At 38.5% G+C, this 27,897-nt stretch overlaps 1 protein-coding gene across 2 annotated transcripts in view; it reads right to left on the bottom strand.

The window, feature by feature from the left end:
* The window catches only part of Xpc (DNA repair protein complementing XP-C cells homolog), a 42,829-nt gene extending 16,089 nt beyond the window's left edge, over positions 1 to 26,740 (bottom strand). The window contains exons 1-6 of one of the 2 annotated variants that reach the window (XM_053778346.2): positions 26,600 to 26,643; positions 22,392 to 22,507; positions 21,229 to 22,195; positions 18,911 to 19,855; positions 16,399 to 16,506; positions 11,582 to 11,715 (exon numbers count right to left, since the gene is read on the bottom strand). In XM_053778346.2, the coding sequence (XP_053634321.2) occupies positions 11,582 to 11,715; positions 16,399 to 16,506; positions 18,911 to 19,855; positions 21,229 to 22,188 (2,147 nt within the window). In that variant the 5' untranslated portion in view covers positions 22,189 to 22,195; positions 22,392 to 22,507; positions 26,600 to 26,643. Of the gene's footprint in view, positions 1 to 11,581; positions 11,716 to 16,398; positions 16,507 to 18,910; positions 19,856 to 21,228; positions 22,196 to 22,391; positions 22,508 to 26,599 lie in introns of both variants that reach the window. The other variant, XM_053778337.2, reaches the window with a different exon arrangement.
* Between the last annotated feature and the right edge of the window lie 1,157 nt (positions 26,741 to 27,897).

Here is a 27,897-nt window from a genome sequence, read left to right as displayed (position 1 = left end):
TACAACACGCATGGCTTATGGAGGAAGAATTCTGTTCCACTTCCCCATGGAGGTAAGAGGAAATAAACAAGAACTAGTAAGAAAATAGAAGAAAACCCAGAGGGGGGTGTGTATATATATGCTTGTACATGTACGTGTAGTGTGACCTAAGTGTAAGTAGAAGTAGCAAGACGTACCTGAAACCTTGCATGTTTATGAGACAGAAAAATGGACACCAGCAATCCTACCATCATGTAAAACAATTACAGGCTTTCGTTTTACACTCACGTGGCAGGACGGTAGTACCTCCCTGGGCGGCTGCTGTCTACCAACCTACTACCTAAAAATAATTTAATATTCATATAAAAATATAAATTGAAAAATATATACATACTGGCTTACTATATTTTGAAGCTCTTCATTTTTTTGTTCACTCTATCTTTAAGACTCTTCCAAGGGGGCTAAAACAGAACTCATAAGAACTCCCCAAAAAACAAATACTGCACCTTTACAAAACTTCACATGTATGGTTGAATCTATGTGCAAACTCCACACAAATAAAAAGCTGCAGAATATGGAACATTATTAGAAGAAATCTTCTTCCTTCAACAAGCTGGCAGTATCCCACTGAGGCAGGGTGGCCCAAAAAGAAAAACAAAAGTTTCTCTTTTTAACTTTAGTAATGTATACAGGAAAAGGGGTTACTAGCCCCTTGCACCCATATTATAAGAAATATAATGACATAATGTACAGCAAACCTTCATCAAATCTGAAACTTTGTAACAGCTCAATCTTGAGCAGAAGTCACTTAAATAAAGGCTAGCTCTACATTACATGCCTGTATACAAAACAAGATGTAGCAATATCAAAGTGGTAATTCAATGAGAAGCAGAAAGTTGTTGAGGAAGATTAGTCTTGTAGAATGAATAGAAAAAGAGATAGGTTGACTAAGAGGATGTATCAATCTACAGTATGTGGACAGAAGTGTAGAGAATATCCAAAAGAAAAAATAGAAGGAAGAATGGATGAAGCATGAATAAGGACCAAGATTCTCTGCTTATGAAGATACTTTGACTACGCAGAGATTACAAATAAGCTACACACCTTGGCTTTCTTGGTGCTTATTCGTTCTTTCATTTCCTTTTGAATTTATTTTTGTAATTGTTTGTTTTGAGGGTTTGCTTAATTACTTGCTTAAAAGCCTTCAGTCTGCACTGAATCAAGCAGCCAGACTGGTATTACGTATTATTATTATTCTTTCAACAAACAGGCCGAATCTCACCAAGGCAGGGTGGCCCAAAAAGAAAAACGACAGCTTCTCTTTTTAAATTTAGTATTTTATACAAGAGATGGGGTTACTAGCCCCTTGCTCCAGACATTTTAGTTGGCTTTTATGACACACATGGCTTACGGAAGAAGAATTTTCTTCCACTTCTTCATGGAGGTAAGAGGAAATAAACAAGAACAGGGACTAGTAAGGAAAAGAGAAGAAAACCCAGAGGGGTGTGTGTGTGTGTGTGTGTGTGTGTGTGTGTCTATATATACAGTGGACCCCCGGTTAACGATTTTAATCCGTGCAAGAGGGGTAATTGTTATGCGAAATAATCGTTATGTGAATGAATTTTCCCCATAAGAAATAATGGAAATAAAATTAATCCGTGCAAGACACCCAAAAGTATGAAAAAAAAATTTTTTTACCACATGAAATGTTAATTTTAATACACACAAACTGAAAAAGGCATGCACACTTACATGACACTTACTTTTATTGAAGATCTGGTGATGATTGATGGGATGGGAGGAGGGGAGAGCATTATCTTCTTACTGTTTAGAAGGGGAATCCCCTTCCATTAGGACTTGAGGTAGCAAGTCCTTTTCTGGGGTTACTTCCCTTCTTCTTTTAATGCCACTAGGGCCAGCTTCAGAGTCACTGGACTTCTTTCGCACAAGATATCTGTCCATAGTGGCCTGTACCTCTCGTTCCTTTATCACTTCCCTAAAGTGTTTCACAACATTGTCAGTGTACAGGTTGCCAACACGGCTTGCAATAGCTGTGTGAGGGTGATTTTCATCCATGAAGGTTTGCACTTCAAGCCACTTTGCACAGATTTCCTTTATCTTTGTAGTAGGCAACTTCTTCAATTTCTCTCTCCCCTCCTCTGAACCAGTTTCCCCAGGTCTGGCCTCTTGCTCTTGAAGTTGATCTATCAGCTCATCAGTGGTTAGTTCTTCATTGTCCTCCTCCACCAACTCTTCCACATCCTCCCCACTAACCTCCAACCCCAAGGACTTTCCCAATGCCACAATGGATTCCTCAACTGGCATAATCCTCTCAGGGTTAGCCTCAAACCCTTCAAAATCCCTTTTGTCTACACATTCTGGCCACAGTTTCTTCCAAGCAGAGTTCAAGGTCCTCTTAGTCACTTCCTCCCAAGCCTTACCTATAAGGTTTACACAATTGAGGATATTAAAGTGATCTCTCCAAAACTCTCTTAGAGTCAGTTGAGTTTCTGAGGTCATTACAAAGCACCTTTCAAACAGAGCTTTTGTGTACAGTTTCTTGAAGTTGGAAATAACCTGCTGGTCCATGGGCTGCAGGAGAGGAGTGGTATTAGGAGGCAAAAACTTCACCTTAATGAAGCTCATGTCCCCATAAAGTCGCTCTGCCACGTCTGTAGGATGACCAGGGGCATTGTCTAACACCAGGAGGCACTTAAGTTCTAATTTCTTTTCAGTTAGGTAATCTTTCACATTGGGGGCAAATGCATGGTGTAACCAGTTATAGAAAAATTCCCTAGTGACCCATGCCTTACTGTTTGCCCTCCACAGCACACACAAATTATCCTTGAGGACATTCTTTTGCCTGAACACTCTGGGAGTTTCAGAGTGATACACTAATAAAGGCTTCACTTTGCAATCACCAGTAGCATTGGCACACATGAGAAGAGTAAGCCTGTCTTTCATAGGCTTATGTCCTGGGAGTGCCTTTTCCTCCTGAGTAATGTAGGTCCTGCTTGGCATTTTCTTCCAGAACAGGCCTGTTTCATCACAATTAAACACTTGTTCAGGTTTCAGTCCTTCAGTTTCTATGTACTCCTTGAATTCCTGCACATATTTTTCAGCCGCTTTGTGGTCCGAACTGGCAGCCTCACCATGCCTTATCACACTATGGATGCCACTACGCTTCTTAAATCTCTCAAACCAACCTTTGCTGGCCTTAAATTCACTCACATCATCACTAGTTGCAGGCATTTTTTTAATTAAATCCTCATGCAACTTCCTAGCCTTTTCACATATGATCGCTTGAGAGACGCTATCTCCTGCTAGCTGTTTTTCATTTATCCACACCAATAAGAGTCTCTCAACATCTTCCATCACTTGCGATCTTTGTTTCGAAAACACAGTTAAACCTTTGGCAAGAACAGCTTCCTTGATTGTCTTTTTGGTGCCCACAATAGTAGCGATGGTTGATTGGGGTTTCTTGTACAACTTGACTAGGTCGGCGATACGCACTCCACTTTCATACTTATCAATGATCTCTTTCTTCATTTCAATGGGTATTCTTACCCTTTGAGGTGTACGGTTGGCACTAGAAGCTTTCTTGGGGCCCATGGTCACTTATTTTCCAGAAACAGCACCGAAAACACTGTAATAATACGAAATATTCCGAGTGTATGCTTGGATGTTACCGCGGAGGCTGGCTGGTAAACAATGGCACGGGCGGCACATGTGAGGCTGGCTGAGGGCGCACATTGGACGCGTCTCGGACGAAAATCGGTGAGCGGGTTTTTAATCGGTATGCGCGGCAAAAATTTTGCGATTAAAGTAAGCGGTATGCGAAATAATCACTATGTGATGCCATCGTTATGCGGGGGTCCACTGTAGATATATATATATATATATATATATATATATATATATATATATATATATATATATATATATATATATATATATATAATATATATATATATATATATATATATATATATATATATATATATATATATATATATATATATATATATATATATATATATATATATATATATATTTTTTTTTTTTTTTTTTTTTTTTTTTATTATTATCACACTGGCCGATTCCCACCAAGGCAGGGTGGCCCGAAAAAGAAAAACTTTCACCATCATTCACTCCATCACTGTCTTGCCAGAAGGGTGCTTTACACTACAGTTTTTAAACTGCAACATTAACACCCCTCCTTCAGAGTGCAGGCACTCTACTTCCCATCTCCAGGACTCAAGTCCGGCCTGCCGGTTTCCCTGAATCCCTTCATAAATGTTACTTTGCTCACACTCCAACAGCACGTCAAGTATTAAAAACCATTTGTCTCCATTCACTCCTATCAAACACGCTCACGCATGCCTGCTGGAAGTCCAAGCCCCTCGCACACAAAACCTCCTTTACCCCCTCCCTCCAACCCTTCCTAGGCCGACCCCTACCCCGCCTTCCTTCCACTACAGACTGATACACTCTTGAAGTTATTCTGTTTCGCTCCATTCTCTCTACATGTCCGAACCACCTCAACAACCCTTCCTCAGCCCTCTGGACAACAGTTTTGGTAATCCCGCACCTCCTCCTAACTTCCAAACTACGAATTCTCTGCATTATATTCACACCACACATTGCCCTCAGACATGACATCTCCACTGCCTCCAGCCTTCTCCTCGCTGCAACATTCATCACCCATATATATATATATATATATATAATATATATATATATATATTGATGGGATTGATGGGATAAAGATAGAAATGTTAAAAGCAGGTGGGGATATAGTTTTGGAGTGGTTGGTGCAATTATTTAATAAATGTAGGGAAGAGGGTAAGGTACCTAGGGATTGGCAGAGAGCATGCATAGTTCCTTTGTATAAAGGCAAAGGGGATAAAAGAGAGTGCAAAAATTATAGGGGGATAAGTCTGTTGAGTGTACCTGGTAAAGTGTATGGTAGAGTTATAATTGAAAGAATTAAGAGTAAGACGGAGAATAGGATAGCAGATGAACAAGGAGGCTTTAGGAAAGGTAGGGGGTGTGTGGACCAGGTGTTTACAGTGAAACATATAAGTGAACAGTATTTAGATAAGGCTAAAGAGGTCTTTGTGGCATTTATGGATTTGGAAAAGGCGTATGACAGGGTGGATAGGGGGGCAATGTGGCAGATGTTGCAAGTGTATGGTGTAGGAGGTAGGTTACTGAAAGCAGTGAAGAGTTTTTACGAGGATAGTGAGGCTCAAGTTAGAGTATGTAGGAAAGAAGGAAATTTTTTCCCAGTAAAAGTAGGCCTTAGACAAGGATGTGTGATGTCACCGTGGTTGTTTAATATATTTATAGATGGGGTTGTAAGAGAAGTAAATGCGAGGGTCTTGGCAAGAGGCGTGGAGTTAAAAGATAAAGAATCACACACAAAGTGGGAGTTGTCACAGCTGCTCTTTGCTGATGACACTGTGCTCTTGGGAGATTCTGAAGAGAAGTTGCAGAGATTGGTGGATGAATTTGGTAGGGTGTGCAAAAGAAGAAAATTAAAGGTGAATACAGGAAAGAGTAAGGTTATGAGGATAACAAAAAGATTAGGTGATGAAAGATTGAATATCAGATTGGAGGGAGAGAGTATGGAGGAGGTGAACGTATTCAGATATTTGGGAGTGGACGTGTCAGCGGATGGGTCTATGAAAGATGAGGTGAATCATAGAATTGATGAGGGAAAAAGAGTGAGTGGTGCACTTAGGAGTCTGTGGAGACAAAGAACTTTGTCCTTGGAGGCACAGAGGGGAATGTATGAGAGTATAGTTTTACCAACGCTCTTATATGGGTGTGAAGCGTGGGTGATGAATGTTGCAGCGAGGAGAAGGCTGGAGGCAGTGGAGATGTCATGTCTGAGGGCAATGTGTGGTGTGAATATAATGCAGAGAATTCGTAGTTTGGAAGTTAGGAGGAGGTGTGGGATTACCAAAACTGTTGTCCAGAGGGCTGAGGAAGGGTTGTTGAGGTGGTTCGGACATGTAGAGAGAATGGAGCGAAACAGAATGACTTCAAGAGTGTATCAGTCTGTAGTGGAAGGAAGGCGGGGTAGGGGTCGGCCTAGGAAGGGTTGGAGGGAGGGGGTAAAGGAGGTTTTGTGTGCGAGGGGCTTGGACTTCCAGCAGGCATGCGTGAGCGTGTTTGATAGGAGTGAATGGAGACAAATGGTTTTTAATACTTGACGTGCTGTTGGAGTGTGAGCAAAGTAACATTTATGAAGGGATTCAGGGAAACCGGCAGGCCGGACTTGAGTCCTGGAGATGGGAAGTACAGTGCCTGCACTCTGAAGGAGGGGTGTTAATGTTGCAGTTTAAAAACTGTAGTGTAAAGCACCCTTCTGGCAAGACAGTGATGGAGTGAATGATGGTGAAAGTTTTTCTTTTTCGGGCCACCCTGCCTTGGTGGGAATCGGCCGGTGTGATAATAAAATAAAATAAAAAAAATATATATATATATATATATATATATATATATATATATATAGATATATATATATATATATATATATGCTTGTACAGTAGAACCCCGGTTATAGGCCGTTGTGGAAATCAGCCAATTCGGAAATCAAGCACTTTTATCAGCAAAATTTTGCTCCGGATATTAGCCAGGCTCAAGTTAGAGTATGTAGGAAAGAGGGAAATTATTTCCCAGTAAAAGTGGGCCTTAGACAAGGATGTGTGATGTCACTGTGGTTGTTTAATATATTTATAGATGGGGTTGTAAGAGAAGTAAATGCGAGGGTCTTGGCAAGAGGCGTGGAGTTAAAAGATAAAGAATCACACACAAAGTGGGAGTTGTCACAGTTACTCTTTGCTGATGACACTGTGCTCTTGGGAGATTCTGAAGAGAAGTTGCAGAGATTGGTGGATGAATTTGGTAGGGTGTGCAAAAGAAGAAAATTAAAAGTGAATACAGGAAAGAGTAAGGTTATGAGGACAACAAAAAGATTAGGTGATGAAAGATTGGATATCAGATTGGAGGGAGAGAGTATGGAGGAGGTGAATGTATTCAGATATTTGGGAGTGGACGTGTCAGCGGGTGGGTCTATGAAAGATGAGGTGAATCATAGAATTGATGAGGGGAAAAGGGTGAGTGGTGCACTTAGGAGTCTGTGGAGACAAAGAACTTTGTCCTTGGAGGCAAAGAAGGGAATGTATGAGAGTATAGTGTTACCAACGCTCTTATATGGGTGTGAAGCATGGGTGATGAATGTTGCAGCGAGGAGAAGGCTGGAGGCAGTGGCAATGTCATGTCTGAGGGCAATGTGTGGTGTGAATATAATGCAGAGAATTCGTAGTTTGGAAGTTAGGAGGAGGTGCGGGATTACCAAAACTGTTGTCCAGAGGGCTGAGGAAGGGTTGTTGAGGTGGTTCAGACATGTAGAGAGAATGGAGCGAAACAGAGTGACTTCAAGAGTGTATCAGTCTGTAGTGGAAGGAAGGCGGGGTAGGGGTCGGCCTAGGAAAGGTTGGAGGGAGGGGGTAAAGGAGGTCTTGTGTGCGAGGGGCTTGGACTTCCAGCGGGCATGCGTGAGCGTGTTTGATAGGAGTGAATGGAGACAAATGATTTTTAATACTTGACGTGCTGTTGGAGTGTGAGCAAAGTAACATTTATGAAGGGGTTCAGGGAAACCGGCAGGCCGGACTTGAGTCCTGGAGATGGGAAGTACAGTGCCTGCACTCTGAAAGAGGGGTGTTAATGTTGCAGTTTAAACTGTAGTGTAAAGCACCCTTCTGGCAAGACAGTGATGGAGTGAATGATGGTGAAAGTTTTCTTTTTCGGGCCACCCTGCCTTGGTGGGAATCAGCCAGTGTGATAATTAAAAAAAAAAAAAAAAATCAGCCATGCTCTCGGGAATCATTGTTATGAGACGTGTCACCATTGACCGGCGACACTCTTCCTGGCGTGTATCACACTCAGTCTGCACATCTCTCTCACTGGATTAGGAATACTTTGTGGCTTCATCCATTGTTTCTGGTGTTTTTCTGTTGATTGCAACTGTGAAATAAGCCACCATGGGGCCAAAAAAAGTTCAGAGTGCCAGCCCTTTGGTAAAGAAGGTGAGAAACACGACAGAATTCAAGAAAGAAGTTATAGCAAAATATGAAAGTGGCGTACGTGTGTTGGACCTTGCCAGGATGTGTGGCAAATCAACATCAACAATCGGTTCCATGCTGTTGAAGAAAGCAGAAATCAAGGAAGCTGATGTTGCAAAAGGGGCAAATATGTAATGTAAAACAGAGGTCACAAACAATTGAGAATGTGGAGTTGTTGTTGTGGATCAACCAAAAACAATTAGCTGGAGATAGTGTTTCGGAGGGTTTAATTTGTGAGAAGGCAAGGCAAAGCAGTTGCATGTGGATCTTGTAAAGAAAATACCAGGAACGAGTGCTGATGTTAGTGAATTTAAAACCAGTAGAGGCTGGTTCGACAGATTCAAGAAGCGTAGTGGCATGCTGTGTATGCCACTACGCCTTCTTCCATATGCCAACGAGAGTCTTCAATAAAGGTATGTAATGTTCATTTCTTAATAAAACTATTAATACATATTATTAAAATTCTTATTATTATTAAAATTACTGAATTTCTTTCTCATTGTTTTGTGTATGTACATAAAACTATATGTAAAAATATAGCTAATCTTTAAAAAATATATATTTTGTTAATATTTTTGGGTATCTGGAACGGATTAATTGTATTTACATTATTTCTTATGGGAAATATTGATTCGGTTTTTGGCCATTTTGGATTTAGGCCAACCTTCTGGAACGGATTACAGCTGATAACCGGATACAAAAGAGACATCAGCAATCCTACCATCATGTAAAACAAATACAGGCTTCCATTTTACACTCATTTAGCAGGACGGTAGTACCTCCCTGAGCGGTTGCTGTCTACCAACCTACTACCTAATCATTATTATTCATTCTTCTTTCTTTCAACAAACCGGCCATATCCCACTGAGGCAAGGTGGCCCAAAAAGAAAAACAAAAGGTTCTCTTTTTAAATTTAGTAATTTATACAGGAGAAGGGGTTACTAGCCCCTTGCTCCCAGCATTTTAGTCACCACCTCTTACAACACGCATGGCTTACGGAGGAAGAATTCTGTTCCACTTCCCCATAGAGATAAGAGGAAATAAATAAAGAACAAGAACTAGAAAGAAAATAGAGGAAAACCCAGAGGGGTATGTATATATATGCTTGTACATGTACGTGTAGTGTGACCTAAGTGTAAGTAGAAGTAGCAAGACGTACCTAAAACCTTGCATGTTTATGAGACAAAAAATGGACACCAGCAATCCTACCATCATGTAAAACAATTACAGGCTTTCGTTTTACACTCACTTGGCAGGACGGTAGTACATACCTCCCTGGGTGGTTGCTGTCTACCAACCTACTACCTAATTCTTCTTTCTTTCTTTCAACACACCGGCCGTATCCCACCGAGGCGGGGTGGCCCAAAAGGAAAAACGAAAGTTTCTCCTTTTACATTTAGTAATATATACAGGAGAAGAGGTTACTAGCCCCTTGCTCCCGGCATTTTAGTTGCCTCCTACAACACGCATGGCTTACGGAGGAAGAATTCTGTTCCACTTTCCCATGGAGGTAAGAGAAAATAAACAACAAGAACAAGAACTAGTAAGAAAATATTAGAAAACCCAGAGGGGTGTGTGTATATATGCTTGTACATGTATGTGTAGTGTGACCTAAGTGTAAGTAGAAGTAGCAAGACATACCTGAAATCTTGCATGTTTATGAGACAGAGAAATGGACACCAGCAATCCTACCATCATGTAAAACAATTATACAAGCTTCCGTTTTACACTCACTTGGCAGGACGGTAGTACCTCCCTGGGCGGTTGCTGTCTACCAACCTACTACCTAATTATTATTATTATTATTATGATCATTATCATCATCATCCCTCAAGATTCAATCCACAACAGACTACTAACTTCTAGGTACGTATTTATATTTACTACTAGTTACATGGGCAGCAGGTATTAGGAAACTTACTCAAACATCTCATCCCACCCAAGATTAAACTCGAATCATTTTGGGTGAAAGCCAAACTCTACCACTGAGCATCAAAGTACAAAGCTGCACCTCAGTACGTAATTAAAAGTAAATGGAAAAAGGCACAGTAATTTTTTATTTTTTTTATTTATTATCACACTGGCCGATTCCCACCAAGGCAGGGTGGCCCGAAAAAGAAAAACTTTCACCATCATTCACTCCATCACTGTCTTGCCAGAAGGGTGCTTTACACTACAGTTTTTAAACTGCAACATTAACACCCCTCCTTCAGAGTGCAGGCACTGTACTTCCCATCTCCAGGACTCAAGTCCGGCCTGCCGGTTTCCCTGAATCCCTTCATAAATGTTACTTTGCTCACACTCCAACAGCACGTCAAGTATTAAAAACCATTTGTCTCCATTCACTCCTATCAAACACGCTCACGCATGCCTGCTGGAAGTCCAAGCCCCTCGCACACAAAACCTCCTTTACCCCCTCCCTCCAACCCTTCCTAGGCCGACCCCTACCCCGCCTTCCTTCCACTACAGACTGATACACTCTTGAAGTTATTCTGTTTCGCTCCATTCTCTCTACATGTCCGAACCACCTCAACAACCCTTCCTCAGCCCTCTGGACAACAGTTTTGGTAATCCCGCACCTCCTCCTAACTTCCAAACTACGAATTCTCTGCATTATATTCACACCACACATTGCCCTCAGACATGACATCTCCACTGCCTCCAGCCTTCTCCTCGCTGCAACATTCATCACCCATGCTTCACACCCATATAAGAGCGTTGGTAAAACTATACTCTCATACATTCCCCTCTTTGCCTCCAAGGACAAAGTTCTCTGTCTCCACAGACTCCTAAGTGCACCACTCACTCTTTTTCCCTCATCAATTCTATGATTCACCTCATCTTTCATAGACCCATCCGCTGACACGTCCACTCCCAAATATCTGAATACGTTCACCTCCTCCATACTCTCTCCCTCCAATCTGATATTCAATCTTTCATCACCTAATCTTTTTGTTATCCTCATAACCTTACTCTTTCCTGTATTCACCTTTAATTTTCTTCTTTTGCACACCCTACCAAATTCATCCACCAATCTCTGCAGCTTCTCTTCAGAATCTCCCAAGAGCACAGTGTCATCAGCAAAGAGCAGCTGTGACAACTCCCACCCTGTGTGTGATTCTTTATCTTTTATAATATAAAAACAATGTACCTCACTTGCTGAATGTGGCTCCCGTATTTTATAAAAAAGTCACACTTTCACAAATTTTTTATACAATGCAAAAAAGAATGCTGAGAAACATGGTGTATTAAACTGTGATGTCCAAATAACCATAAAATGTACAGCAATAATAAAGTTAGAAAAATTGATTGTACATCCATGCTAGAGTCACCAATATGCTTACACCAGTTTGTCTCAGTATCTAAACTCTAAGGCATATGACTCACACTCAGTCTCCAATATTTGTATGCATCACTTTATCTCATAAGACCATAGCTACAATTGCAAATCATGATTTTATGCTCACTCTCCGATGCTCCTTGGTAGTGGCTGCTCCTGAAGAATTTGGTCCATTTCTTTGTCCTCCTCCTTATCTAGTCGAGTCCTTTGTCCCTTAAAAGGTTTCAGTGACTCCTCCCACCATTTACTGCAGCATCGTATCTTGAAATAAGAATTAATATCAAGCTTCTAGGAATATAATATCTCAAAGCTGTCAACTCGAGCTGCTTCACCTCAAAATTTTACACTGCACAAAGTAGCACTGGGTGACCTTGTATTTTGATTTGTACAACAGTTATGGAATATAATTTTTTTAATAAGTAATTGATAATTATTGAACACTTAGGTATAAAACAATCATACAACATGTACAACCTGACTCATGAATTTACCATGTGGCCAACAATAGCCAGAATATTTTCATATCCATGAATTTTAAGTTCTTTCTTGCCCCATAATTTCATTATTTTCTGCTCAAATTTAATATAAAGAAAATTATTATTTTGTATATATGTATGTATAAAAAACGATAATCAAATAAAATACAGTTGAGAAATGGAAACCATTTCATATATAATCAAATTAAAATCAGCATTTTTGCAGTACAGTAATTATGTCAGGAGAGATTATTTTTTTCTTTTATCTAATAATGTATAATCCAGGTCTTAATTTGAAAGAATTTTTGGCTTTGTTTAACTGTTACTCACCAACTTAAGTCTGTGTCTGGTGGGGCTCATTAGAATATGAAGTTATAATACTATATAATACCGTACTACAGTGGCAGTGCCAAGGGAAGGGGGGCTTTCAGGGCTCCCATTGACTGTCGGTGTCATATAAACACGCCTTACGAGCCAATGTTGTTTGACATATTAATAGGCCAAAATTCTAGTGCTTCAAATCAAGCGGAAGAAAGCTGGTAGGTCCACATGTTACAGAATGGGTCTGTGTGGTCAGTGTGCTCAGTATAAAAAATATCCTGCAGCACGCAGTGCATAATGAGAAAAAAAAAAACTCTGACAAAGTTTGTGGATTAAAATGCTGACTGAGGTGTATTTTTGTATAGTATTTATGGTTGTATTCTCATTTTCTTGGTCCCATTTAATAGAAAGAAAGACATTACAGAAATAGAGATGATTTTGATTGGTTTCCACTCAAAGCAGCGGAAATGTTCGATTTTTGCCGATGTTCAAGAGTAAACAAATGATATTACCGTCCAATAAGTGTCCATTTAGCCATTCCAATACGCAGTCACAAATGGGTTGACATTATTTATACAATTATTACAATAATGCAGTAGTCTGCATAACAGTAAATCTTATAATTTTTGTGTGAATAAAAATTCAAAATAGAAAGCAAGAGTAATAAAAGAGGGGCCTGGAGATGTGAGAAAATGTTATTTTAGTGCCAGGAATGTCTGCATTGTTTATTCTGGACCCTATTTTGAAACTGGCATCTTTTATAATTTGTGTGAAATTGGCCAAATCGCCAATTTCTGCCCACTTTATTGGGTAGTTGAAATCGGTAAATGGGCAGTTTCTTGTACTTAATTGATAGAACAAATGGAGTTCTAAAGAAATAGCTATGAGTTTGGTTGACTGGAACAATGGAATCGGCCAAAAATAGGGTTCAAAGTGGGCGAAATCACCGATGCGTATACATAGCCGAGATCACTAACTTCGCAAGAGCGTAATTCCGTAAGTTTTCGATCAAATTTCGTACTTTTGGTGTCATTACCACTGGGAAAAGATTCTCTATCATTTCATAGGAAAAAATAATTTTTTTTTCGAATATTTTGTGAAACACAGAAACACTTCAGGATTTGGGGTCTTGACAGTCAAAGGGTTAAACACCCAGAAATTCCCTCAACCCCAAATAAAAACAGTAAAAATGAAAGCACTTTCAAAACAAGTATCTTAGCTCCCCCCCCACTCATCCGACCATATAGCCACCCCTAAGCCCCTAAGTACAGAAATTCTGGCAGTGCCCCTGTTGTGCTATAGTGATAGTACAATACATGAAAGTGGGTAAAACAAAGCTGCCTCTTCATCTCACCTGGTCAGTTTGTTCCCCAAGGATTTTGAGTTCATCAATGGATTTTGCTGACATTTTGCAAATAAAATTAGTATCTGCATATACAATTTTAATCCGCTCTGATTCACAACTCAGTCTGGCTTTGTTTCTCGTTGAGTGAGCATTACCCCGTGCGTTCATCCGAAACATTTCATAATAATCTATTGTTTTTTGTGTTTGTTTATTGAGTGAGACTGCTAAATAAGCCACCATGGGGCCAAAGAAAGTTCTGAGTGCCAGCCATTTCATAAAGAAGGCGAGAAACACGACAGAATTCAAGAACTCGTAGCAAAGTACGAAAGCAGTTGCAAGCCATGTCTGCAACATGTCCAATGACAATGCTTTGTCCCATTTTAGGCAAATCTTAAAGAGACGCCAGAAACAGACCTCTCTGGACAGATTTTTTCTGCCACGGGGGTCCAGTGACTCTCAAGCTGGTCCTAGTGCCAGTAAAAGACAAAGAAGGGAAGTAACCCCGGATAGGGCCTTGATACCTGAAGTAATTATGGAGGGGGATTCCCCTTCCAAACAATAACCTCTCCTCCTCCCTCTCCCCTCCTCGCCGTCTTCCATATCCCAACAAGAGTCTTCAATAAAGGTAAAAGTGATTTTAAATTTTCATTTATCCATTTCATTAGTCATTTATATTTATTTCTCATTGTCTTCTGTATGTAAAACTATAGTTATTCTCTATAAAATGTATTTTTTGTTAATATTTTTGGGGTGTCTGGAATGGATTAATTGGATTTATGTTATTTCTTATGGAAAATATTACTTCAGTTTTCATACAATTTGGTTTTCATCAGACTTTCTGGAACAAATTAATCACAAAAACCAAGGTTCCACTGTATATACTTTTACTTTTTAAATACATACTATATTTTCATAACCCTTAAACAAGACAGTATTACAGCTCAATCTGGAAAAATATTAACTGTATGTCTAACAGAAACAAGGAAATAAAATCCTGCAGAAGAAAAATGGATCTCCTAAGCTACAAATTAAGTTTTGGAAAAAAATTTCCATGTGCAGTAATTATCAATTAATAAAATAAGATCATAATCCCTCTCCTAGATACCTCAATATTTTAGGGAAATATTCACAGATGTAGTTCTTAAAATACACAAAGTAAGTATTAAAAACTATGTAAAATGTCCTACAGTGAAACCTTGGTTTTCCTAGGATTCGGTTTCTGACGACTTTTTTTGTCTAAATTTTGTCCCAGTTTTCATACATCCACTCGGTTTTCATAGAGTCGAAAATGGTCCCTACCAAACGCATCCAGCTGCCCATGCCCACACAAAGCATCCCATGTGTTCGTGACTCAGTCTGCCTTTGCTTCTCATTGAGTGAGCACCATCCCACTCATTCATCCAAAACATTTCGTAATAATCCATTGTTTTTTGTGCTTGTTTATTGAGTGCAACTGCTAAATAAGCTACCATGGGGCCAAAGAAAGTTCCAAGTGCCAGACCTTTGCACATCAGAGCTTATTTCTTGGGTAGCATTGAAAATTGGGTTGGTCAAATGTTTTGTTAGTGGGATGAATTGTAAAGGACCTGCCTAGTATGGGCCAACAGGCCTGCTGCAGTGTTCCTCCTTTCTTATGTTCTTAAAAAAGGCGAGAAATGTGCCTTCTTCAGTGATTAAGGATGTGTGTGCAAAGTGGAATGAGTTGCAAACTTTTGTGGAGAAATATCACCCTAACAAAGCTGTTGCAAGCTATGTCTGCAACATGTTCAGTGACAATGCCTTGTCCCATTTTAGGCAAATCTTAGGGATGCCAGAAGCCTCTCCAGACAGATTTTTTTTGCAACAGGGGTACAGTGACTATCAAGCTGGTCCTAGTGCCAGTAAAAGACAAAGGGAAGTAACCCCGGATAGGGCCTTGATACCTGAAGTCCCTATGGAGGGGGATTCCCCTTTCAAACAATAACCTCTCCTCCTTCCTCTCCCCTCCTCAATGTCTTCCATACGCCAACAAGAATCTTCAATAAAGGTTAAAGTGATGTTAAATGTTCATTTATCCATTTCATTATACATTTATATTTATTTCTCATTGTTTTCTGTATGTAAAACTACATTCTCTATAAAATGTATTTTTTGTTAATATTTTTGGGTGTCTGGAATGGATTAATTGGATTTACATTATTTCTTATGGGAAATATTGCTTCAGTTTTCATACGATTTGGTTTTAGTCAGACTTTTTGGAACAGATTAATCATGAAAACTGAGGTTCCACTGTACATCAAACAAGGAATAAGGTATAGATGCTTCATATCTCTAATTTCTTTAGACCACTGATCATGTTTCTATGGAAATAAATTTGATAGGTAAGTGTCAAAAATTTTATACTATAATGTATAAAAAATACATTATGATATTATGACAAATACCAATGACATTATGAAAAAAAAAAAAAGGTAGTAAGTGTCTTGACTAACAGAAATTTAAAAAAAAAATTATACAACATATTAATGAAGATAATACACCACAAGCTTTTATAATTTTAATCAGGGGGAAACACTAAATCAGTAGGGGTTATATGATCAGGAAATGGCCAGCATTCAGGTCCAATTCAATGAAGTGCAGGATTTCAAGAACATAGCACTGTTTCTGTAGCTACAAATAGCTACAAATAGTTGGCAATTACAGCCAACTTTTAGATTATAAGCTGAATTATAAATTGGCAATTACAGCTAATTTTTGGATTGCAAGCTGAAACAGTAAGCCAAATAATCATAATACAGTATTTAATTCTTACGTGTGACTTACTTTATTTTCGCTGGAGAGCCAACTAGAAACATAGCGCCTTGTTACATCTTTCACTGTTAGGTTGGCATTATAGGCAGTGATATAAGCTGATCCCGCTGGCATACGAGCCTTGGAAAACAATGTGGCATTGTACTTGTCATTACAATAAATCATATGAAAAGGTGAAAGTTTAGAAAAAAAAAAAGGGTATGCAATATCAAGGATGAGAGAGAACAACTGTCAATAATCTACTCAATTAATAGTACAAACTGAAGCACAGAAATGTGTTTAGTTTTTGTTTTGCCCCAGTCCATGATGATAAACATTATTTAGTTCAGGCTTTGAAAGTGTGTTTGCCCCAACACACCTAAATACTGTATTGAACACAATAACAATCATTTAATACATAATTACATTAGAAACTCATTTATCACATGTCCATGGATAGTAGTAGATCAGTGTTCATAACATTAAAAATTATATACAACACAATAAAAACAAGGATAAAATAAATAAACAGTAACAGCAACAAATACTTATTGCAAATACTTATCCAAGGAGTGCATTTTCCATAAATCACAAATGAAATATTGCACCCAAGCCCTAATGCAGATGTCCCTCTTAACATAATGATAAACGGATCACCTATCACAAAGCTAACAGAGGGAAAATTCTTAGGAATCCACCTTGATAATAGACTCAAATTTCATACACATATACAACAAATTTCTAAGAAAATTTCCAAGACTGTAGGCATACTATCGAAGATACGGTACTATGCTCCACAGTCAGCCCTCCTGGCCCTATATCACTCTCTTATTTACCCCTATCTCACCTATGGAATTTGTGCATGGGGCTCAACAACAAGTAACCATCTCAGACCACTAATTACCCAACAAAAGGCTGCAGTTAGAATGATAACAAATTCTCACTACAGGCAGCACACTCCACCAATATTCAATACACTCAACCTACTCACCATACAAAACATCCATACTTATTACTGCACCTATTACATACATAGAACACTTAACTCTGATATTAACCCTCCCCTCAAACATCTCCTTGCCAACCTCAACAGAACACATGACCATAACACAAGGCACAGATCACTCTTTGATGTTCCTCGTGTCCATCTCACGCTATGCAAAAACTCAATGCACATAAAAGGCCCTAAAATCTGGAATTCATTACCTGTAAATATAAAAGAAACACTACCTGTTTATAAATTCAAGTCTGTTCTCAAAGATCACTTACTCACCCAAAACCAAATAAATACTGAATAACTGAACCTTATAAATTGTATATCTTAAATGTTTCTCACAATTATATCACATAAATGTTAAACCTAAAACCCAATCTAACTTTATTATTTTTTAAATACACTACCTAACAGAATACTCCATTCTACTGAATGTACAACAATGCATGCAACCATATGACCTGTCTTTGTAATACTCACTTGTGCTTTATAGTAATCTGTTTACATTAATGTTTTATCACTGATTTCATCATTGCTTAGTTAATCTTAAGTTAATTTTAAGCCAGCCCGTAATGCTATGCATAGTATAAGTGGCTTTGGCATGCTGCTCTTATCTGTATTTTTTTGTACCTCTGTATGTGTGCTCAAATTGTAAATAAATAAATAAATAAATAAATTGCCCTGAAAAGCTTGGGTAAAATAAGAATGTAGGGAAATTTTCCTCATGGCTTGGCAGAAATTATTTTTGAGACACTACACGATGCTGATAAATATACAGACTTTTTAACAGAACAGTGCCCTGACACATCTAGAAGCAACAAAACACTGCAGTAGGCCTATTGGCTCATGCTATGCAGTCCCTTTCTCAGCTACTCATACACAAGTATTTTCAAAATGAAAACAAAGAAGCACTGCAGTAGGTCAGTTGACCCATGCTATGCAGGTCTTGCTCTCAGCCATTCATACACAACTGTCTGACCTGTTTTTAAAGTGACCCATCCATAATGCTTCTATGTCAACAAGCACCAACAACCAGAATTTAAGACGAGATAAAATTGCTGTATTTTACTATTTTAGCCCTAGGTATATTATAAACCTCACTACATTCAATTAGGCCTAACAGGGTCATATCAACCCTCGCAACTGATTTCTAGATCAACAAGCAATGACAGCTACAAGATAAAGTATGAAAAAATGTTAGCTGTGACAAATTATGTGATTAAAAAACTTATTTGGCTTTGTTCGAGGTGTCACGAACATTATTACATCTTTCCCATGTCTTCAGTTCACACAACGTTAATTCATGCAAGGCACATATTTTCAGAAATGTAACCCATGAGATATATAATAATCTACTATGTTATAAAATTAAGATGAAAAGCTTTATAAATGAAAACCATTCGTTGTATTCTTTCATAAAATATTTACAAAAATGCTTCTTATTCAAAGGCATACTGAAACATTTGTTTTTAACAAGTTTTACAGTTTTTTATCTTATCTAACCTGTCTTAAATTATAGAGAAGGATCAACAAAACTGTCCAATATCTTACCTCAATTTCAACTATACAATGAATTTTGGCTCTTGTTACATCAATGCACACCCACTTCTCTTCCTCTTCAACATGCACTTCTATCCATTCCACGAAAGGCTCACCTTTTCTTCTTTTACCCTCTACATCTCCAACTTTTCCACAGAATTTTCTCTTATCAGTGTTCTCATTACCCTCCATGCTGTTTCTCTTGTCAGACCTTCTCTGCCTTTGTAACTTTGGACCTTTTTTTATCTTACTATAGCTCAAATCAAAGTCACTATCCTCTCCATCATCACTTAGAGACTTTCTCTTTTGAATGTTTTCTTTCTTATTTATTTTCTTTACACCTGAACCTTTATTTCCTTTAGATTCCACTTCAGAATCAGATGACAGCATTTTTCTATTGTTTCTTTTCAAATTATTATTCTGTTTCTTTAAATTGTCCTGAGAATTTTCTGTGTCCCAAGAACAAGATGGTTCAGGAGCTATAGTTTTCTTCTCCCCTTTCTTTGGTGGCTTAATTAAGCTTTCCATAGATGGTTTCCAACTCATTGGTTGTAAAGACAATACCAACCGTGTGTTTATTCCGAGGGCACGACAGAGTACAACAAACATGAACACAAGCTCTTGATTTGAACATGCTTTTTTCATCTCAAACCTCACTGCCAATATCTGTTTTAGTGGATGACTCCAATAATCATCTTCCATATCCTCAGGTTTTACTGTGATTTTCTTTGAAAACCAGCCAACAAGTACTTCCAGGTGCTTAAAATCTAATCTCTTAGGTGGATAAGCTTTCTTGTCGGTAATAATGGAGAGAGCAGCACCAAGTAGCTCTTCAGAGTTTAAAATCTTGTTGACATGCCTCCCAAAGGCAAAAAGGGAAAGGAGATGTACTTTGTGCATATTTTCATGAACTACTTTGATGGATCGATTAGCACGCTTCCGTAAATAGTCTTCAATCTATAAAGAAGAAAGTGAGCAAATGAATAAGTAAGCTTATTTAGGTACAATTTTACATAATAGTAATTTGGATGATTACAACTGTCTTAAGTAACCCCCAAAAAAGTTAAAGTGACACACAAAGTGTTCCCATTCTATTTGTAGATGTCATACATTTATAAGACAGCTTATATTTGTGTAAACTCTGCATTTATCATTTTTCACACTCAACATGATCCTAGCTAATTAACCCTTTCATTGTTGGTCCTGTAATATTACGGCTTGAGAGCTAGTGTCGGTCCCATAATACTAGCGCCTTCAAATCTGGTGGGAGAAAGCTGGTAGGCCTACATGTGAGAGCATGGGTCTGTGTGCTCAGTGTGCACAGTACAAAAAAATCCTACAGCGCACAGTATATAATGAGAAAAAAAAACTCCGACCATGTTTTTGGTTTAAAACACCTATTTTGCAGTGTATTTTTGTATGGTATTTATGAATGTATTCTCGTTTTCTTGGTCTCATTTGACAGAATAGAAGATATACTACAGAAATAGTGATGATTCTGAATGGTTTTTGGAATAAAAGTACCTTGAAATTGAGCTCAAAGTAGCAGAAATGTTTGATTTTTGCTGATGTTCCAGAGTAAACAAATCACGCCACACATCCAATACACGTCAACTGGTGGGTCTAATATGCTTTCACAAATGTGCTGATATTATTTATACCATTTTTACAATAATGCAGTAGTCTGCATAACAGTAAATCTTCTATTTTTTTGTGTGAATAAAAATTCAAGATGGAAAGCAAGCATAATATAAGAGGGGCCTGGAGATGTGACTAATGAACAGAGATAATTTTACTTTAGTGCTAGAAATGTCTGCATTGTTTATTCTGGCCCCTATTTTGAAATTGGCCTTACTTGAATTGTGTATGAAATTGGCCAAATTACCAATTTCTGATCACTTTATTGGGTAGCTGAAATCAATAAATGGGCAGTTTATTGTACTCAATCAATAAAACAAATGGAGTTCTAGTGAAATAGCTATGAGTTTGGTCGACTGGAACAATCGAATTGGCTGAAAATAGGGCTCAAATTGGGCAAAATCGGCAATGCGTAAATATCGCCGAGAGTGCTAACTTCGCGAGAGCGTAATTCCGCAAGTTTTCCATCAATTTTTTTTTTTGTTTTTGTGTATTACCACAAGGAAAAAATTCTCTATCATTTCATAAGAAAAAATATTTTTTTTTTTTCAAACATTTTTCAACACAGAAAGAGAGTTTAGAGTCAGGGGTCCCAACAGTGAAAGGGTTAAATATATAGCTGTCAGCCAAGTTAATTAAATATAAGAATCTTCACCAATTATTCATACTATAATAAAATATTGAATTTTTACCATCTCCTCTTCGGTACGTTTCTTCCTCCTGCGTATGCCCCACAACACATCTGGTGCATCAAGCTCAATCTGAACCCCTTCAGGTTTTGCTTTAGCCAAGTGTGATCCAGTGAGTAGCTCCTCAATTTCATTGACTCCTTCCATTTCATTGACTTCCTCCCAGTCACTTACATCAGAATCTGAAGCTGTAACAGATGTCTTCTTATTTGACTTGACACTCCTATTTTTTGAATTAGTAACTGGTTTGGAAATTTTGCCCTTACTCAAGTCTCGTGGGATTGAGCTTTTTGATACAAGATTCACATCCTTTTCTCTTTTTTTATTAATTTTGGCTGGAGAATTATGGCTCCTTTTACTTGGCACATTTTTTTTATCAAGCACAGGGCAATGTTTGCTTGATCTGGTATTTGTTTTCATATTCTGAGATGATGCAGGTAAACTATTTATCATTTTCTTTTTAGTTTTCTCTTTCTTTAAGGATCCCCTGTCAAAGTTATTTCCCAGTGGAAATCCTTCAAATATCTTTTGTTCAATTGTTGAAAAATCTAGATCACTAGCTTCACAATCTTTATCATGACAGCTTACCACTCCTTTTGTATCATTATGCAGTTTCTTTTGGGGGTCCAGCCTCCGATGCCTTGAAGAATCTCGATTTGTTTTATTCTCATTTGCATCTAAAGATGGTTTAACTCTTAGCTCTTTACTCTCAGATCTTGAGTGTCTTTTAATTTTTTCATTTGTTTTAGCAGCTACTTGCTCATGAGATGTGTTACTTAAACTTGCTTCCTTCTGTTCATCAGTTTTTGTGAGTGAGGCTCGCTTCCTCGTGTTAAATCCTTTACTCTTTGAGTTATGTTTATTATCAGTTTTCATGGGAGGAATACTAGAGGACCTGGCTCCTGAGAGTTTCTTCCGCGTCAGCTGCTCCAAACATTCCATGCCAGATTTATGAACTGCCATCTTATATCTGAAACGAAAGTAGGAATTAGCTACAAAAACCATAACTTTTATAAAAAATATATTAAAAACATTAAAACACTAACACATTTGAGATGAAACATTTAAATACAGTGGACCCTCAGTTATCGGCTGTTCCACTTTTCGGCCAACTCGGTTATTGGCAGGTTTTTTGGCTTCTAGTTATCAGCTGTTATTTCGCTTACTGGTTGTATGGGGCATGTCAACCCACTGCCACCAGCTGCTCGCACGGATGGATGTGGAAGAGTTGGTGGAGGACCACAGTGAAGAGCTAACCACTGAAGAGCTGCAAGAGCTTCATCTGGAACAGCAACAGACAACAGCTGAGGAACTTGCTTCATGGGAGGAGGAAGAGGGAGGGAAGGAGATTTGTGCAATGTGGAGTAGGGTGCAAGCTTTTGTGGAGAAATATCACCCTGACCAAGCTCAAACAAGCCATATCTGCAACATGTTCAGTAATAAAACCTTGTCCCACTTCAGGGAAATCTTAGTGAGACGTCAGAAACGGACCTCTCTGGACAGATTTGTTATGCGAGAGGTGTGCAGTGACTCTCAAGCTGGTCCTAGTGGCAGTAAAAGACAAAGAAGGGAAGTAACCTCAGAGAGGAACTTGTTACCTGAAGTCATTATGAAGGGGGATTCCCCTTCCAAACAATAGCCCCAACCCTTTCAGGGTCCAGAGGCCAAATTTCAAAGTGTGCACCAGGGTCCAAGAATTTAAAAAAAAAAAAATTCTTATTTTTTCTTATGAAATGGTAGAGAATCTTTTTCTGAAGGTAATAAAACAAAAAGTACAAAATTTGATGGAAAATTGACAATATTATGCTCTCGCGAATTTTGATGTGTCAGCGATATTTACGAATTGGCGATTTTGCCGACTTTGACTCCCATTTTAGGCCAATTACATTATTCCAGTCGACCAAATTCTTAGCCATTTCACTAGTATTACTTCTATTCTATCGACCGAGCACAAGAAATCACCAAGTCAACTGTTTCAACTACAAAATAAAGTGATCGGAAATTGGTAATTTGGCCAATTTAACACAAATAACCAAAAAAGGAACAATACCGTGACTGGAACGATACACAAATAACCTGCACATAAAAGAGAGAAGCTTACGATGACGTTTCGGTCCGACTTGAACCATTTACAAAGTCACACTAACCAGAAGTGGAGCAGGAGATGCCCGGGTGTTGCGCATGTGTCTTAATTTCATCTTGTCGGTATTATATACCATTCTTGTACTACTACCACTACTACCACCACCTTTTCCTGCCTATATATAGCCGTCCTGCTCCACTTCTGGTTAGTGTGACTTTGTAAATGGTCCAAGTCGGACTGAAACGTCGTCGTAAGCTTCTCTCTTTTATGTGCGCGTTATTTGTGTACAATTTAACACAAAGTTCAAAATATTCCAATTTCAAAATAGGGTCCAGAATAAATAATGCAGGCATTCCTGGCACTAAACTAACATTTCCTCTGTTCATTAGTTATGTTTTGAGGCTTTACAAATGAATTCCATTTTGATTTTTTATTCACATAATGAATTTTTATTCAAACCAAAAAATAGAAGATTTACTGTTATGCAATATTGTAATAATTGTATAAATATCATCACCACATTTGTGAATGTATATTAGACCCACTAGATGGCGTGTATTAGATGTGTGAGGTCATTTCTTTACTCTTGAACATCGACAAAAATTTAACATTTCCGCTACTTTGAGCTCAGTTTCAAGCCATTTCCAGTGCTAAAACCAATCAAAATCATCTCTATTTCTGTAATATATCTTCCATTCTATCAAATGAAACCAAGAAATCGCAAATACAACTATAAAAACATACGACAAACACTGCAAAGTTGCTGTTTTAATAAAAAATCACGGTCTCAGTTCTTTTTCTCTCATTATACACTGTGTGCTGCAGAATTTGTTTTATGTGGTGCACACATACCACATTGATGTATTCTCTCATATCTAGGCCCAAATTTACCACTCACAGCTTATCAGAGTGAGCTGAGCTCATGGCATAGATCTACGGTTTGGACCCTGAATGTAAAGCCGTAGATCTATGGCACGGACCCTGAAAGGGTTAAGGTATATAATAGTGATCTAATTGTTCATGTATTTATTTTATTTAGTTCTCATTGTTTTGTGTATGTAAAACTATAATTAATCTTTACAAAAATTATTTTTTGTTAATATTTTTGGGTGTCTGGAAAGGATTAACTGTACGTATTTATATTAATTCTTATGGGAAATATTTCGGTTTTCAGCCATTTCGATTTTAGGCCGACCTTCTGGAACAGATTACAGCCAATAACCAAGGGTCCACTGTATTTAATATTGCTGACCCACTGCCTAAGTGAATCCTTCATATCTGTAGAAGCAAAAGTGTTTATGAAAAATTCAGTAGTGTAGTGAACTATTGTGTAGAATTTAACTCACTAAATAACTGCTGAGCTTTATATGGCATTTATTGCTAACATTGTTGCCTCTGTATTTTCTACCTCATCCAACATATTGAACTCAACAAGAGTTACAAATCTGTTAATAAAACTTTTAAAAATGTCTAATAGTATCAAATGATGCCTCTTAATATGTCACAAACATGCCTAATGAGCAACATAGTGTTGCAGAATGAAAGATTTTCTTGATTAGAACATAATCCAAAATATGTATAGACCATCAGTTTGTGTCCTACCTAGTAACAAGTGTTAAGAAAAATCAGGAAAGCAAGTCTGGTGATTATGTACACAAATACATAACCAAACAAAAAAAAATTCAAAAAGGCCATTAGGCATTAAGTATTTGATTTAATTTCCTCAATAATTCTTCAGAATTTTTCATTAGTACAGTAGCAAGTAAGCAGTTGTATTTATGACTATGCATTTCACACTCTGAAAAGATGAATCTAGTACAGTGGTACCCTGAGTTTCGTACAGCTCCTAACTCAAACAATTATGTAAGTGTATTATTATAAGTGCTTTTGTAAGTGTATTTTTGGGGGTCTGAAATGAACTAATCTAATTTACATTATTCCTTATAGGAAGAAACTAGTTCGGTAACGGCACTCGAACATCCTTCTGGAACAAATTATGGCTGAAACTCGGGGTACCACTGTACTACATAAGAGAAGTAGCCGTTGCATCATGACTGACGAAGATTCAAGCTCAATTATTATAAAACCAATACATATCTGAAGGAGAATTCTTGCTAGGGCCCATGCTTCACTTAAACAGGACAAGATAAGATTTTGTTCAGATTTTTAACCCAGAGGGCTAGCCACCCAGGATAGCCCAAGAAAGTCAGTGTGTCATCAAGGAATGTCTCTCTTATTTCTATTGGGGTCCTGGTATGGGTGGAAACATTGGGCATGTTTCCTTGCACCTGCTGTCCCTGTTCAGCTAGCAGTTAGTAGGCACCTGGGTGCTAGTCAACTGGTGTGGGTAAGTAAGCAAGTTTATTAGGGTAAAGGTACACAAAAGTTCAATTATCGTACATAGTTTGACATGTGTAAATTACCTAGGAGGGGAAAAAGGGAGAAAAAGGTAAGTGGTGCACTGAGGAGTCTGTGGAAGCAAAGAGGGGAATGTATAAGAGTATAGTTACACCAATGTTCTTATATGAAGCATGGGCGGTGAATGTTGCAACAAGGAGAAGGCTAGAGGCAGTGGAGACGTTATGTCTGAGGGCAATGTGTGGTGCGAATATAATGCAGAGAATCCATAGTTTGGAGATTAGGAGGAGGTGCAGGATTACCAAAACTATCATCCGGAGGGTTGAGGAGGGGTTAATGAGGCGGTTCATAAATGTAGAGAGGGTAGAACAAAATAGAATGACTTTGAGAGTGTATAAATCTATAGTGGAGGGAAGGCGGAGTAGGGGCCGGCCTAGCATAGGTTGGAGGGAGGAGGGGTAAAGGAGGTTTTGTGTGTGTGGGGCCTGGACTTCCAGCAAGCATGCATGAGCGTGTTAAATAGGAGCGAATGGAGACAAATGGTTTTTAAGACTTGATGTGCTGTTGGAATGTGAGCAAGGCAACATTTATGAAGGGATTCAGGGAAACTGGCAGGTTAAAAATCCCAACAAATTTTATCTTAACAGTGGATTAACATCCAGGTACCTACTTTCTGCTAGGTGAGCAGGGGCTGCAGGCTTTCTATACAGTATGTCACTGACGTCAGCTAGGTCTATATAAACTGTATCATGAACTTATGCAACTTAAGGCAACAAGTCGCTTTTTTTTCGTACCCTTGTGGGGGTATTACATACCTTGTATGAGAGGAGTGTACCTGTGCTAGTGGCTTTATTTTGTGCTTAACAATGTTTTATTACATGTAAACCACATTTCGTATACTGCAAAGAAGAAATAAAGTTGTATTGTACTTACTTACTGCCTTCCCTCCTTAAGGTGCCCCGCCAGTGCCCATGCTGCACTTATACAACATGTCAACAAACACCTACGTCATTGATACGTCATAACTTAGCTGACATCCCATTGGCTGTTCCTTGTTAGCTATCGCACTCTGATTGCTGATTGGCTCCCTGTTTTGTTGGTAATGCATACCCAACAGTTTTTTTTTTTAAGTAATCAACAGCATCATATGATGTAATGTTTATTGTTTAAAGGAAGGTGGGCCGGTAAGCCAGCGGAATACCTCGGTCAGATGACCGAAAGTTCCAGTTGGCTGGTGATCAGTCTAAGACCTGTAATTATCCTAGGTAATTTACACTATGTGTGATAATTGTACTTATGAATCCCTGTGCCTAAATAAACTTACATAATTACCTGCTTACCTGTGTCAAGAAGCATCTCTCTTTTTTCAGCGTTACCTAACAAAACAATAACAATACTGCACTAGCCAAAGAATCGAACCCATGCCGTTTTGACCCGCCTCAAGGTGAGAGAAAACGCATGATGCTTTAGACCACTAGACCACACAATTCTTAACAATGGTGCATTCAGCCAAACTAGATGTTGTACCCACCATCGAAGGACATACGATGGAGTGGACGCCTCTGAGCTAATTTCATTCTACTCTCTGTTTGTGTACTAGCTCAACAAGCAGTATATTATATTACTGTACCCGCGGAACAAGTGGTATTGGTCAATAACAACACTGCACTAGCCAAGGAGTCGAACCATGCTCAGAGGCGTCCACACCACCGTATGTCCTTCGATGGTGGGTACAACATCTAGCTTGGCTGGATGCACCATTCAATTCAAGTTTATTCTCTATAAGGGTTACAATGTGGGGTTTACAGGTTTTGGGTATTGTGTGGTTTACATGTTATAAAATACTACTTACAGAGGGGGCCACTACGACACCTAGCATGATGAAGATTGAGACACTTATGCAGCATATGGGAATCTTTATTCAGGAAACGTTTCGCCACACAGTGGCTTCATCAGTCCAATACAAAGAGGAAGGCGTAAGGAGAGGAGGAGTATGAGGTAATCAGTCCCTCAGCCTGGAGTCGATGTGTTCAGTCCATCAATCTTGTAGAATGTACAGCATAGGGCCGTAGACGTGGCTTATATACTGTAGTGAGGTGACTTGAAGCATACTCCTCCTCTCCTTACGCCTTCCTCTTTGTATTGGACTGATGAAGCCACTGTGTGGCGAAACGTTTCCTGAATAAAGATTCCCATATAAGAACATAAGAACATAAGAAAGGAGGAACACT

The sequence above is a fragment of the Cherax quadricarinatus genome, chromosome 1, assembly GCF_038502225.1.
Source record: "Cherax quadricarinatus isolate ZL_2023a chromosome 1, ASM3850222v1, whole genome shotgun sequence".
In the NCBI taxonomy this organism is placed as follows: domain Eukaryota; kingdom Metazoa; phylum Arthropoda; class Malacostraca; order Decapoda; family Parastacidae; genus Cherax; species Cherax quadricarinatus.
The sequence above is the reverse complement of the archived record's forward strand: the minus strand, read 5'-3'. Positions and strand labels throughout refer to the sequence as shown.